Genomic DNA, 14,197 nt, shown 5'->3' on the forward strand with positions numbered 1-14,197 from the left:
ATTGTAGTATTTTAAACAAGTACTAGTGTGTACTAAACGAGTACGTACTACTAGTATGTACTGTCATACTACATGCTAGTACTAGTGTGTGCTGTAGTACTCTAGTGTGAAGCCGTTTGGAGACATCAGCAGCACAGTCTACCATGGCTAGTCTTTAATGGAAGCAGAACCGTACCTTGAAGCGTACCTTCTTCAGCATCATCTTGTGGACAGCTACTCATCCAACAGCAGCTCCTCATCCAACAGCCAGCTGCCCAGATGACTCGTCCAACTCCGCCAGAAACGTCTCCAACACTTGTATTACTTTTATGCTGGTGACTGACCAACTGGCTGACTGAAGGGATGACTGACTGATTTACCGTCTGTTTGTCTGGTTGACAGGCTGCCTGTGTGTCTGTGTGTCTGGTTGACAGGCTGCAGTGTAACATACCAGCGTTAATGCAGTCCTGTGGCTCTCTATTGTGCTTGGCCCTGCGCTCCGCTCGGCCTCTCCCCCCTCTGAGACCTTCACAAAGCTCTGGCTCTGGCCTTATCAGCCTGCTAATTCATCCATGAAGCAGACACTCCCTCCTTTATGACTGGAAGAGCTATTAGCACCCATCCCCTCCCTACCCCCCTCCTCCTTCTCCCCCCCCCCAACCCTAACCCCATATAAGGGCATTGTTTGCCCCGTGTCCGCCAACCATCTGACCTCCTCACCCCCCCCCCCCCCCCCCCCCCCTGCCCAAACCCTTTCTCACCCCCCAGCCCCGGCTACTTATTTACCCATCTCCCATCTGTTTGACCACAAAGGCTGAGACTGTATCAGTGCCAGTCAGGCAGTTTCTATCTTCTATTTAAAATCGAATATCCCTTTGTTTCTAAATGTCATCCCCAACTCTCTTTCCACACTCTCTATCCCCATCCACACCATCACTTTTTCCACCATCTCTTCCATTTCTCTTTCTTCCTCCATGTCCCAGTATTGTACTTCTCCTGTCCTCTTCCATCCTCTACTTCTCTCCTCATGTCTCCTCTCAGCAGTGTCCCATGCCAGGTGAGCAGGACAGAAGGACACCACACCAAACTTTAATAATACACTTTATTCAATTAAAGTTTGTTTTTCTTCTCAATTTTACACTGGAATGTTAAGATTCCCCCTTTTGTAATTTTATTTTACAGTTTTAAAAATGTTCAGTTTCCCCAAACTCCATGACTGTATTATCGAAATGGAAGAAGCAAATTAAACAACAAAAACAAAAGATCATGACAAAAAGAAAAAAAAATTAAATAAAATGACAAGACGCCAGAGCGTTCTGATGTTGTCATGTTGTTGAGTGACATCGCCGCGGAGGCAGCATGTGACTGCCTGCCGTTGTGGGAAGGGGGGGGCAGTAGATGGAGGGGGGGTTAGACCTTCAACAGACCTACACCATCCTAACAAGTGGTTGCTATAGTGATATTCCACCAGAGCGCCTGGGTGTGGGAGGGGGGGGTAGTATCATGGTAAAGCATGGAAAAGGGTGACAGAATGATTGACATATGAATTACAACATGACAAGATAGCAAATATCAGTCCTCTGAGACCAGAATGGATCTTAATGTTGGATGTGCACAAGACCCAAGACCAGAAGGGTGGAGGTTCTGGGGGAAGGAGGAGCCTATATTCTGTTGTGACAGTGCCCCCCCTCTCACCTCGGCCCATCCCCTCACCCCCCCCCCCCCCCCCTCCTCCTCCTCCTCCTGTCTGGTGTGCTGTCACTCCTGAGAAGAAACAGCAGCACGTTTCACTTTCTGTCGGATTAACTCTATATTAGGTACTCTCCATCTCTCGCAAAAACATATAAATACATCAATACTGCGAGAGAGAGAGAGAGAGACAGAGAGAGAGAGAGAGAGAGAGAGAGAAAGTGTGAGAGAGAGAGATAGAGAGGCGTTGTAAGGGGGCTACTTCCTGTAGGTGTTGAGACAGTCTCGGAGACCGCCCCAGACAGGCGGCCAGGTCTTCTCCTCTCCTCTCCGAGCATGGCCTCCTCTCTGCTCTCCTCCTCTACAGGATCTCATATTTGTCGACCACGAAGGACGTTTCTGAGGAGTATCTGACAGGGGCGTCGCCTTGTACATGAGCCACTTTGGTAACCTGGGAGACGGGGGGGGGGGGGGGGGGGGGGGGAGGGGGCAGTGAGGAGGAGGGGTGGACATGGGTGGTGAGTGGAGGGTCTGCATAGCAAGGGAAAAGACAACCACCACTCACCATGCGGGGTGGGGGGGGGGGCTTTAACCACTGAGCCATACCCACCCTTCCACCCCATCCCCTTCCTGTTACCTGGATGTCAGAGTAGGTGCGTTTGGAGACGAAGGACACGCTGACGGGAAAGAAGTCGTTGGGCTGGCCCGCCACACTGAACTCCAGGCTGCCCGTCTTGTTGTTGGCGTCAATGACGGGCAGGCACCATTCCAGAACGTTCCGTCTGCTGTCGTGCTTGTACTCCCCGTCCAGGTCGCCGATGACGGGAGTGCCCACGCCAGACCTGGAGACGGAGAGACACACACACATCAACAGGTGGCCCAGATAGGTCTCACACAGGAGAGCCCAGTGGAGAGAAGCCATGTGTGACCACACACATTTACAGAATCCCACAGAAACATTTACTCAACAATAAGCTCCAAGTCAGACCCAAACTAATTTAACTCATTAGTGTTTCATTTTGTCGAGGGCTGTCACTGAGCACAGTTGGCCTGTCTTCCAGGGCCAGTACTGGTGAGCAGAAGGTACTGACGGTACAGTACAGGTGAGCAGAAGGTACAGTACAGGTGAGCAGAAGGTACAGTACAGGTGAGCAGAAGGTACAGTACAGGTGAGCAGAAGGTACTCACGGTACAGGGATGGAGATGAGCACGTCGTTGAGCTCCAGACTCTCCTCCTGCAGCTCGTACTCGATGTTCACATCACAGCCAGAGCCACTCTCAGAGGGCCAGCAGTTAACTACAACAACAACATCACCATCATCATCATCGTCAGAGAGAGACAGAGAGAAGGGGAGAGACAGAGAGAAAGCGAAGAGCCAGATAGAGAGAGAGAGACAGAGAGAGAGACAGAGAGAGAGACAGAGAGAGAGACAGAGAGACTGAGAGACTGAGAGAGACTGAGAGAGAGACAGAGAGAGAGAGAGAGAGAGAGAGAGAGAGGGTATCTCACTTGTCAGAGGTATGAGGGCCTCGTCTGTGGACTGCAGCCTCCACTTCAGAACGCCCACATCATTGTTGAGAGGGAAGGACTTCTCTGGGTTCTTCAGGCCGATCACTGAGTCACACGTGAACAGCTTCTTATCCACGTTGGGATGTGTCTGTGAGGAGAGGAAGACAAGGTGCAGACGAGTCAGCAGAGGAGAGAAGGAGGAAAGGGGAGAGAAGCAGGGAGGAGGAAGAGGGGAGCAGGGGAGAGGAGGAGGGCGGAGGAAGAGGGGAGAGGTGGAGAGAGGAGGGGAGAGGTGGAGAGAGGAGGGGAGGGAAGAGAGCGGATAGGAGATGTGAGAGGGTAGGAGAGCTGAGGAGATGAAGGCAGATGATCGTCCCAGGTCCGTAGTCTACACTGTGTCCACACTGTGTGCTGTACCTGCAGCTGGACCCCCCGGCTGTCGTTGTTGCTGACCATGAGGCGGATGCGTCCGACCTTGTCGTCCGAGACCCTCAGGGTGATCATGCCCAGCACCTCCATGCTCTGCAGCCCACCGTCACGGCCACACGTCAGGGACATCTTCTCCTCCACGCGCAGGTGGACACTGGGGGAGGGGGGGTTTGGACTTTACATCAGGCCTACACAATCCACACGTTTTCCCAGAGGGTCTGACTTACGGGTATACTTAATCCACTATAAATTACACAGAATTCCATAAACGTTATATAGAATTCAATTGTATATTGCAAATCTTGATAAGTTGCTATGGGATGTTATTTCCAGTGGGTGGAGTGCAGGTCTGCACCTCTCTACGTTGATGGGAGGAGGTAGGGCTTTAGAGGCATCTGAAGGTCTCTTCCCCATGGTGGGCATGATGGTCTCCCCCTCCAACTTGAGCTTGTCTACAAAGTTGTCCACCTCCTTCCCCCTGGCTCCCAGCTTCAGCGCCTTGCTGGGCCCACTGGGTCTGGGCACAGAACACAGTCCAATCAGAGCTTATCCTGGGCCCAAACACACACAACCTGAACCTAGGAAGCGGTACCTGACAGAAACAGAGACTGAAGACAGTACCTGATAGGTGCGGGGGCCATCTTGGGTTTCTCTGTGTCTACGAGGGTGTCTTTGATCATGGACCCGGAGCTGACGCTGGTCATGCCGGCACTGCCGAACCCGCCGAACGCCGGAATCTTCTTCCCGGAGCGCTCGGCGTCCCGTCGCGCCTGCTGCAGCTCCTTGGCCTTCCTCCTCATCTCGGCCTTGGCCTCGCGCTCCTGGGTCTGAAGACACACAGCACAGGGGTCACTCACACGCTGGCATTTGATTCATTCAGCGGATGCTTTTTATCCAGAGCGACATAGAAATAGTGTATATAAAAAGTACAGCTGGAGCTCGAAGATCAGAAGTGTTATAGTTCTGACAGTATTTCGGTGGTCAAAGTTCAAGGAGTGGCCTGTATTAACATCGCACAGTAACCACATCTCAGCTACCAGGCATGGTGAACATTAATGATGATACTATAGTGCAATACAACCTCATAACCTCCCATACGTTACAGAAAGCCTTTTGTTAATTCAACAAATTAACAAATGTCTCATCACTTTTTGTCAAATAACTTTGCGGCAATTTGTTTTGGATAACATGATACCTTTGAGAACAGTAGGATCATAATGAGAATTAGGCATGACTCATAAAAAAGGTCTATACAAAAATAAATCACAGCGAGCACTTTTTATTTAATCAACTCCAAGTGGTCGTCCCCATACCTCTCTGACGGCTCTGAACACCTTCTCCTCGTGGGAGTCCATCTCTGTGAAGGTCCTGATCTGGGCCAGGTTGACGTTCTCTCTGTAACCCAGGGCCACGATCTCATCAAAGGCAAAGATGAGGTCGAAACAGTGGTCAGAGATCTCGCTCTCCTCCAAGACGCGACAGTACTCTGGGATCTGATGGACAGGACGGATCATGTCAGGATTTGCCCACTCCCACCACACTTCACACCCACACTGATCCACAACAGGTGTTTGTCTGAGCGTAAAACAACACCGACTTTCATTTGTACACAAACAAGACGCTACGCAGTCTGAGAACAGGTTTGTCAAATGATTAAAGCCAGTTTTGTATTGGGGCTGGACCTGTAAGAAACAGTGAGGATTAGGAACAATAATTCTAAAGCGCTTGCACTTGATATTTAGGTCAAAAACTGGAAACCTGAATGTACTGTCAGTCTGAAGTAAGTCATATCAGTCCGACCTACCACTCTGGAGAAGAGCCGTAGCGTCTCCAGGTCCTCCAGGATGTTGCTGTTCTTGGTGGTGATGAGGACCATGTAGAGCTTCTCCAGGGGCTGGTAAACGTAGCGCACGCTCTCCGTCTCCACGAAGGTGTGCTGCTTGCCTGTGTTCATCAGCTTGGGGAAGGCCGCCAGCAGGCCCTCGATGCGCGTCCTCGTCATCTCCACAAACTGACGAGACACGATGGCCTTCCCCCCCTTGGTGCACACCGCTGCGGCCAACAGCACCTGAGATACATTTACGTTTGATATTTCACTTAGCAGACGCTTTTAGCCAAGGCAGTGTATAAACAGTGCATGCAAAGTACATCAGAAGATCAAGGATCAGATAGAATGGCGGGGATGGTGTGTGTGTGTGGGGGGGGGTGCTTTGTATAGACACCAACACGTTTAGACACTGTAGTGTAGTTGAACACCATCGCCATTAAGATCAGTCAAGCAAACAGGTGGTGTCATTAGATACGGTTTTGCATCGTTTGGCATTTGTTGGAATGATGAAGAACGGGCACAGATTAGGAGTGGTATGGGGAAGTCGAAGCATTGAGCAAAGCCATAGGCAACTGCACTGGGTTTGTAAATACTTTAAACCTGGTAGTTGGAATATACCTAAAGCTTTAACGTCTTGATGTGGCTGAAATAAATACCACATTGACAAGGAAGGCTGATGTTTAATGTAGCTAGATGTGAAACCTTTGCAGCGGGCACGTCTAACAGTACCTTAACTAGACAGATCTTCAGTTCAGTTGTTGTCCTCAACGACCCCGTCCGTCTGACTTTTGCGTAGGCAGTCATAACTATCCGAGTCATAACTGGCTAACTTTAGCATTAGATGAGAGTGGGTGAACTTCGTAAAACTATTGTCATAATAACACTAGATATAGCCTAGACCGAGTCACAAGCACAAACACTTTCGAATATTAAGCTAAGCTAGCGAGATCAAAGTAAAACGGTGGTTATAGCTAACTAATCAACCTCCGGTTGGGTTGGTAAAGTTCAATTTTATTTTATTTGGGTAGACAAAGTCTAGTTAGATAGCCTAGGTACCCAAACCAAAAGATGCTAACTGTAGCTACGCGAACTAGCCAGACGGCTAATGTTGTCATCGGAAAAAGCGGAAAAGAGGGCAATGGAACAGGGTTTGTCCATTTGTGTTTACCATTTTGGGTCCGTCTTCTGCTCAACGATCTTCAGTCCCCGATATTATTTGCTCACTCGAATTGCAGTCCTTTATTTTGTCTTTATAAAGAATGTGTAGATGGCTAGCAGATATGAGTGCTACTAGCTAGTAGCTCCAATATGGCAACGGGGCAGAGCCACGTCTCCAACCGGAAGAATTGCAGTTAGGATATTCAGAAAGTTAAGAGTTGCACGGTGTGTCCTTGACAGCAGGAATAAGCATGGCTCCAGAAACCCTTTTAAAATTCTATACCAGTTTAAAGTGTATACTATTTAGTGGCAAATATTAATGTACGCAGCGAAATTTCAGTGTGCCACATATCACTTTGATCATAACGTAGAAAGAGATGCAGGGACACATATGTGTTCAGACGCTCTTGAACGCAGCACAGTAAAACGAGGAACTGACCTCGCGAGATGCGATGACGAGCGGTGTCAATAGGGGGCGTACAGGGGAAGTTCATCTGCCGTTTCAGTCACCGGAGCTATCTACAATTTCGCAGTTTATTTAACAATTAACGTTATGTTGATGGCATCCATCTTAGGCAACGTTTGTTCCTGACACGGATAACCTTTAGATGCATTCATCGGGTATTAAAAAAAATGTCTGGAGAAGCCAGTTCTCAGGTAAGAAACTCGTGATCTCGTGGACATCATTGATAATTTGAGCACATTCCTTGCTCAGAGGCATGCGCCATTTTCCCAGCCAACCCACTAAGCTCGTTGATTGGCTTATCGACGAATTCCCATTTAACTTCTAACGTTGTTATTGGATAGTGATTATGAACTGTCAAACGCTGTAAAAATGGCAGGATAGTAAGGTAAGTAAGTCCAATAAAACAATCACTTCACCAAGTAGTTTTTCAACCCGCACTCATAGTGAGTTGATCAGTGTTCATTAAACCCCAAACCACATAGAAAGCTTTAGCTATTGAGCTGTAGAAGTGATGGCATGATTTCATTTCGATGTCACACACTTATCATCCACGAGTGACTCATCGTGCCTCGTCACAGACACTCAAGTTAACTGGCACAGAAGTCCACCTTCTTAAGCGCTTTCGAGAATCCTGACATATCCTTAGTTTAATTCGTCACCCCGCCCTTCTGTTAGTAACTGTCACCGTTATCAGACCAGGCCAGAGAGATGATAGGGGTGGAGGAGTACAGAGGAAGGGCCGGCTGGAGACTAGGAGCTAGTGACCTCCACCCTCCTCTCTTACTTATAGCCATTCATCGCTCTGCGAGCACAACACATAGAGCTGCTACTACATGCGACATTTCAGAAACTGAAGATTACGGAGAAGTGCATCGTTCTAACAGTATTTCTGTGGTCAGAGCCGTTAATAAGAGTAGACGGGGAACAGTCACTCAGAGAGAATGGAGGAAGGACCTTACAAGTACGTTATGGTAAGAGAACAAGACTACCAACCGCAGCGTTTATGTGTTTGAAATAATTTGATATGATAAGATGGTGTTGTTAGACGCTGAGCCTTGAGAGAAAGAGAGAGAGAGAGAGAGAGAGAGAGAGAATGTGGAGTGGACTCTAACTATATGTTTAGGGTTAAGGCTGCATTAGCATCAATATATAATACTGTATTATGTGCGATAACCGGCTGTTTCTTTTTGCGTTTGTCTCCCCTGACAGGATGGGAATGGGAGGGTCAGCCGGGTCATACGGATTGGGACCAGGAAGAGCCAGGTGAGACACACTGAGAGGGTGAATGGGTTAATCCATAAGAGATGTTGATTTTCACTGCTGGTGGTGTTCTGTATGTCTGGTCGATTTGGTGTATTGGGCATTAAGACTTTAATAGGTGACTATTTTTAGAAGGAAGGTAGAGGGAGAGACAAAGAAAAGAGAGAACAAAGTGACATCAACAATTCATTTATTCTTCAGGTATAGAGTTATCTGGAGCTTAGTTGTGTATGTTTTTGCGCCCTAGTTGGCTCGTATCCAGACAGACAGCGTTGCGGAGAAGCTGAAAGAGCTGTTTCCAGAAGTTCATTTCGAGATAGGTGAGATGGCTGGGTTGATCTGTATGACATTCTGTCCCCGTGATAACAGACATCGTATTATCATCATATGTCATTCAAATGATGTGTTCATTTAGCAGGTGCTTTCGTGACAAATGACATCCTGTTATTGCATGTATATAATGTGTTATGTAATAACTACATTGAATCACATGCTGTCAGATGTGAGGTAAACGTTATAGATTTTTTTACCATGTAATCTCTTTGTTTCAGTTGCAATGTCCACTATTGGAGACAAAATCCTAGATACTGCACTATCAAAGGTGAATCCCTTTACATATTAGCATGAAATGTCATAGCAAATGTGTTAAGAATCAGAATCAGAGTTACTACCAGTCCCTAGCTACTACACTGGTGACATCCTACTTACAGTATAAAGTGTATAGGATACTATAGAGTATACTGTATGTCTAGGTAGGTACAGTATTTTGTCTCCAGAGTAAACTCTGTGTTCACTGTCATGGTTGTTTGATAACCATGTTTGTAGTGCATTGGTAACCATGTTGTTTTCTGAATGCAGATTGGAGAGAAGAGTCTTTTCACCAAAGAACTGGAGAATGCTCTGGAGAAGAACGAGTGAGTGCCATCTGCATCTGACTTGTTAGGGCCTACAACTGTCACTCCTGGTCTCCTTGGTCACTGAGGAGCTGAGCCAACTGCCTCTTAGCTCATAGCTATCCTGTTATCAGGAGCAGTACTTGCTCCCTAAAGAGTCCTAGTCCCAGGACCTGTACTGTCTCTCTACAGTGTCCCAGGACCAGTATTGTCTCTCTACAGTGTTCCAGACCCAGTACTATCTCTGTACAATATCTTAGTCCCAGGACCTGTACTATCTCTCTATAGTGTCCTAGTCCCAGACCCAGAACTAGCTCTAGTGTGCTGGCCCCAGTTCACATGGAGACCTCCCCCTGCTGAAGTACAGTCTTTGTTAGCGTGCGTCTGCCTGCTTCAGAAGGCTCCCAGGCTTTCATGTCTGCAGGTGCTTCTGTCCTGCCTGGCTCTTTGTAGAGGCCCTGCCTCTGTAGAGGCCCTGCCTCTGAAGTTCACCCACACAGGACATACCACTGCTGTGTGTTCACACAGGAAACCAGCTCTGCTGCTCCATGACCCTATAGATTACATTAGATATCTTCATGGTCTGTTATTGCCAAAATGTTTCCTTTGCGCACAAGTGCCTCTTTAAAAATAAGCCCGTAGCACAGGTCACAGTGTGTACAAATGCACGTGTAACGTGCTGTGTAGATGCATGTGGAGGCCGCTAGTGACTGTGTGTCTGCGCCCCTCAGGGTCGACCTGGTGGTCCACTCTCTGAAGGACCTGCCCACCACCCTGCCTCCAGGCTTCACCATCGGAGCTGTGCTGAGGTGAGGCCCGCCTTGCTGCCTCCCTGACTCTATCTCTCACTCAGCTGCCCTCCTGATCTGAGGGACCTTCAAAGAGTTCCTCTTTTCCTCTTCCTCCGCCTCCTCTGCCTTCTCCTACTATTCCTCCCCCTCTTCCTCGCGTAATCCTTTTTGGTGGGTTATACTATCAAAGCACCTTTTGCTGCAGGCTGGTCACCGTGCCTCTCGTTTTTAGTCAGTTGCATGTCAGTACATTTTATACCAGGGTTAACTAGCATTTTGTTTTGGAAAAATTATACAGTCTAGGGATATTTATACATTTATACATGTTTTAAACTTGTCTTACAACCTATCAGTGGTGTGCTTGATTTCTATTCCTGCTCTTTTAAGACGGGAGGACCCCCATGATGCAGTAGTGCTGCATCCCAAAAACGCTGGCAAGTCCCTGGATGCCCTTCCTAATAAGAGGTACCAAACAAGTGCACCTCTGCCCGTTCACAGTGTGCAGCTAATGTTGTGTTCCCTTATGTTGAAGCTGCTGGTTGTGGGTGGTTTGCTTTCACAGTGTGATCGGCACCAGTTCCCTACGCAGGGCTGCCCAGCTGAAGAAAAGGTTCCCCCACCTGGAGTTCAAAGACATCGTATCCTTTTCGGAAGAGACACAAGACTGGTCTCTACACTGTATCATCTGAACGGATCTAGTTTTAGAAGTAGACCCTTGAAGGGTGCATTTAATTTGGTCCTTAAACCGTCCCTCCAGAGAGGGAACTTGAACACTCGACTGAAGAAGCTGGATGAGAAGGAGGACTTTGCTGCCATCATCCTGGCTGCAGCAGGACTGTGCCGTATGGGCTGGGACAGCAGGATCAGCCAGGTAGACCAACACTAACATGTACATACACACAGTATATGGAAGACTGACTGATAAATACAAAACAAACATATATGGAAGGCTGGGTATATATCATTTTAGATGATTATCTGCTGATTAATATCAAATGATGTGTTTCTGTTTGCAGATATTGAGTCCTGAAGACTGCATGTATGCCATTGGGCAGGTAAGGTGTAGGGTGTTTTTGTGTGTGTGTGTGTGTATCCTAATGTGCTCCCTGTGTGTGTGTGTGTGTTCTGACCTGCGTGCTGTGTGTCCTGCCAGGGTGCTCTGGCGGTGGAGGTGAGAACCAGAGACACAGACATCCTGGAGATGGTGTCTGTGCTGCACCACTCTGAGACCGTGCTGCGCTGCATCGCTGAGAGGGCCTTCCTCAGACAGCTGGTGAGACACACACACACACACACTGCACACACACACACACACACTGCACACACTGCACACACACACACTGCACACCCACACACACTGCACCCACACACTGCACACACACACACTGCACACACACACACACACACACACACACACACTGCACACACACACACTGCACACCCACACACACTGCACCCACACACTGCACACACACACACTGCACCCACACACACAAATACTGCACACACAAACACACACACAAACACACTGCACACACAAACACACACAGAAATACTGCACACACACACACACACTGCACACTCACACACACATACATATGCAACATACCACAGAACACGCTATACAATACACACATAAATACACAATACACATACCATCACACACACACACGTTACACGTACACAACTGATGGAGCTGATGTTGACTTGTTTGTAGGAGGGAGGCTGCAGTGTTCCTGTGGCTGTCCACACCGAGGTCAAGGACTCTCAGGTAAGACTTCCTGAAGGTCATCTTCCTCCTCTCTGTCTCAAAAGCTGTGTGTGTGTGTGTGTGTACGTGCAACCTGTGTAACCCTGCTGTTGTGCTGCAATCCTCAGCTGTACCTGACGGGGGCAGTGTACAGCCTGGATGGGAGTGACAGTCTGAAGGACACCATGCAGACCAGCCTGGCTGACGACAAGCAGGTCAGAACCTCTCAGTCCCATCCATCCTGTTGTCATAGAGACCAGAACCTCACAGTCCAATATGACTGGTCTTCACAGCCCAGGTTGTGCTGACACTTATCCTGCAAGGCTCTCATCACAGTGTATCTAACTCCTGGATCACTATATTATCATTATTAGTATTATTGTTCCCCATACAAAAGTCTGTAGTAAATTGTTTTGTCCACCACACCTGGTAGCTGAGATGTGGTTACTTTGCGATGTGGTCCTGATGTGAGTCCTGTGTCCTAGGAGCTGGAGGAGGTGGACGAGCGCATGCAGCACGTGGGCGTGACGGCCACCAAGATTTCGGCCTCGGCCCAGGACGCAGCGGAGAAGCTGGGGCTAGACCTGGCGAATCTACTGCTGAGCAAGGGAGCCAAGGAGATCCTGACTGTAGCCAGGCAGCTCAACGATGCCTCATAGTAGCTCCGAGATGCAGAGGTGTGGGGTGTGCGTGTTGGGGGGACTTGTGTACCTCCAAACTCTGTATTACACTTAATCATATTATTGCTTTAATTTAGCACTATGCTGCACATGCCACACCTATTACGTAAACGCCTTCTCAGTTGAAGGATGTGTAGTTGACAAGAGAAAAGCGTGTTTACCCAACACAGGAAGCATGCTGGGAGAACGTTCAGCTCCTGTTCAGCACTGAACACCAGACCCCTGAACACGGGGGTTCTAAAGCAAAGCTGAAAATAGACCTGATATCAACGACACAACCCAGGAGGCTGCAGTATCCATTAGCGCCAGCTTATCTTTTTAGAGAGAGTTTGTTCAAAAATGACCAGGGTGTTCTCACTGTGTGGCCTTGTGCACTGTGTTGTTGTAAATGTGGTAGGATTACCCTATCCCAGCTTCGCTGTGTGTGCGTGTTTGTGTGACGGGGTAATGTGTGTGTGTGTGTGTGTCTGTAAGGTATTTTATGTGTGACTGGGTTGGGACTTCCGTGTAACACAACACAGTGCAGATGCTAGACCTTCGATCAGAACTGTAAAGATGTCTCGACCTTTGACAAATTGAAAAATAGAGTAATATCTTATTACATCTTAAACCATTTTCTACCAGCCATTTTCAATGAAGCTTGGACTGTGAGCTTGGACTCCCCCATATGTTGTAATCAGCCTCCAGCTAACCTATACTGTTCTGTATAATATGGCTAGTAAGGGCTTAGTTCAACAGATTGAACAGTATGTACCTTTTACATATATTTAGTCATTTTCCAACCTACCCGACAAGTGTACAGTAAATCACAGTACTGTGTGCCTTTGTCAAGTTTCAAAAACGCCAAAGCCAGGCCTTGCCCAAGTGGCCTCCACCCCCAAGTACCCAGAGCAAGCAGATGGCCTTCAGAACAGGCCTCAACAAGGGTCATATCACTGCTTATCACACGGTGGGTCACAATGATCCGAAGGCAGCACAAAGGTTGAAGATTTTCATAGACTTCTATTATTCTAATGCAATTCCTCAAACTAATTATTTTCTTTTTCTGTATTAATGGTCCTATGTGTATCCATAATACCAATCCTTATTAATGTTTTTGAAATGGTTGTGAAATACCTCTGTATTCGTGTTTGAATATTTATTTGTCATCTGCAAATTACACATATGCAATCTGGGAAGGTGGAGTTTGTCTGTATCACTGATCATAGAGGAAGTGTCGAGAAAAAAATCTTTCAATAAAGGGTTTTATTTGATTCATAGATGTACTGATACATGGTATTAGGATGGACTGAGACCCTGTGAAGTGGGATCTCCAGACTGTTTCAGCTCTGCCCTGTGTCACCTAATGGAGTTTAAAAGTTTTTGTATTTGAAGATGATTTCCTGGTTGGGTTCTGGGATGTAGCAGCCGATACCTGCAGAGGAGATCCAGAAAGAACTCTGTGTTAGTAGGTGCTCAGTACACAACCCTGCACATTTAGAGAGAGAGAATTGACAGAGAGGAACAGTCTTGCTCACCAAGATTAGCGGTGAAAATAGTGCCATTGACCATTTTCACCAGCAGCCCCCAGTACGTCCGTTTGATTTGGTCCCCATAAACTCCGTTGATGCTTTCCAGGTAGGGTCCGTAGTCTAAGTGCTCTGTGTAAGTGAAACTGACACAGTACAACCACATGCATGATTAAACTAGACACACGGACCAAATCACTTTACACCAACCCTCACTCAATCAAAGTCCCACACAACATAATACAATTGCCCTTGA

At 47.6% G+C, this 14,197-nt stretch overlaps 2 protein-coding genes across 4 annotated transcripts; one reads left to right on the forward strand and one right to left on the reverse strand.

The window, feature by feature from the left end:
- Positions 1-1,067: 1,067 nt before the first annotated feature.
- Positions 1,068-6,970, reverse strand: LOC124477441 (coatomer subunit delta-like). Its single transcript, XM_047035227.1, has 10 exons — positions 6,604-6,970; positions 5,412-5,675; positions 4,921-5,100; positions 4,229-4,434; positions 3,963-4,124; positions 3,596-3,761; positions 3,179-3,326; positions 2,857-2,965; positions 2,306-2,510; positions 1,068-2,119 (listed from the first exon to the last, which is right to left on the reverse strand). Exons 1-10 carry the CDS (start codon positions 6,604-6,606, stop codon positions 2,030-2,032), a joined length of 1,533 nt encoding a protein of 510 aa, XP_046891183.1. The 5' UTR covers positions 6,607-6,970; the 3' UTR covers positions 1,068-2,029.
- An 88-nt stretch (positions 6,971-7,058) lies between these two features.
- hmbsb (hydroxymethylbilane synthase, b) lies at positions 7,059-13,692 on the forward strand. 3 transcript variants are annotated; one of them, XM_047035229.1, is made up of 15 exons: positions 7,059-7,250; positions 7,850-8,030; positions 8,269-8,322; positions 8,567-8,639; positions 8,871-8,920; positions 9,178-9,233; positions 9,944-10,021; positions 10,391-10,468; positions 10,566-10,641; positions 10,761-10,874; positions 11,020-11,058; positions 11,157-11,276; positions 11,721-11,774; positions 11,882-11,968; positions 12,239-13,692. In XM_047035229.1, exons 2-15 carry the CDS (start codon positions 8,001-8,003, stop codon positions 12,410-12,412), a joined length of 1,083 nt encoding a protein of 360 aa, XP_046891185.1. In that variant the 5' UTR covers positions 7,059-7,250; positions 7,850-8,000; the 3' UTR covers positions 12,413-13,692. The 3 variants fall into 3 exon arrangements, with proteins under 3 accessions (XP_046891185.1, XP_046891184.1, XP_046891186.1); XM_047035228.1 differs by having other exon boundaries at positions 7,959-8,030; XM_047035230.1 differs by lacking the exon at positions 7,850-8,030.
- The last annotated feature ends 505 nt before the right edge of the window (positions 13,693-14,197 follow it).

Source organism: Hypomesus transpacificus, chromosome 15, assembly GCF_021917145.1.
Source record: "Hypomesus transpacificus isolate Combined female chromosome 15, fHypTra1, whole genome shotgun sequence".
NCBI classification, from domain to species: Eukaryota; Metazoa; Chordata; class Actinopteri; order Osmeriformes; family Osmeridae; genus Hypomesus; species Hypomesus transpacificus.

Bases quoted from the DNA above. Each gene is read 5' to 3' on its own strand.
- LOC124477441 (XM_047035227.1), bottom strand. The intron at 4,125-4,228 runs GTACTGTCTTCA...TTCTGTGCCCAG, and splicing joins ATGGCCCCCGCACCTATCAG to ACCCAGTGGGCCCAGCAAGG. The intron at 2,120-2,305 runs GTAACAGGAAGG...CCCGTCTCCCAG, and splicing joins GCACCTACTCTGACATCCAG to GTTACCAAAGTGGCTCATGT.
- hmbsb (XM_047035229.1), top strand. From the start codon at position 8,001: ATGGAGGAAGGACCTTACAAGTACGTTATG. The intron at 9,234-9,943 runs GTGAGTGCCATC...TGCGCCCCTCAG, and splicing joins AATGCTCTGGAGAAGAACGA to GGTCGACCTGGTGGTCCACT. The intron at 10,642-10,760 runs GTATCCTTTTCG...CCGTCCCTCCAG, and splicing joins ACCTGGAGTTCAAAGACATC to AGAGGGAACTTGAACACTCG.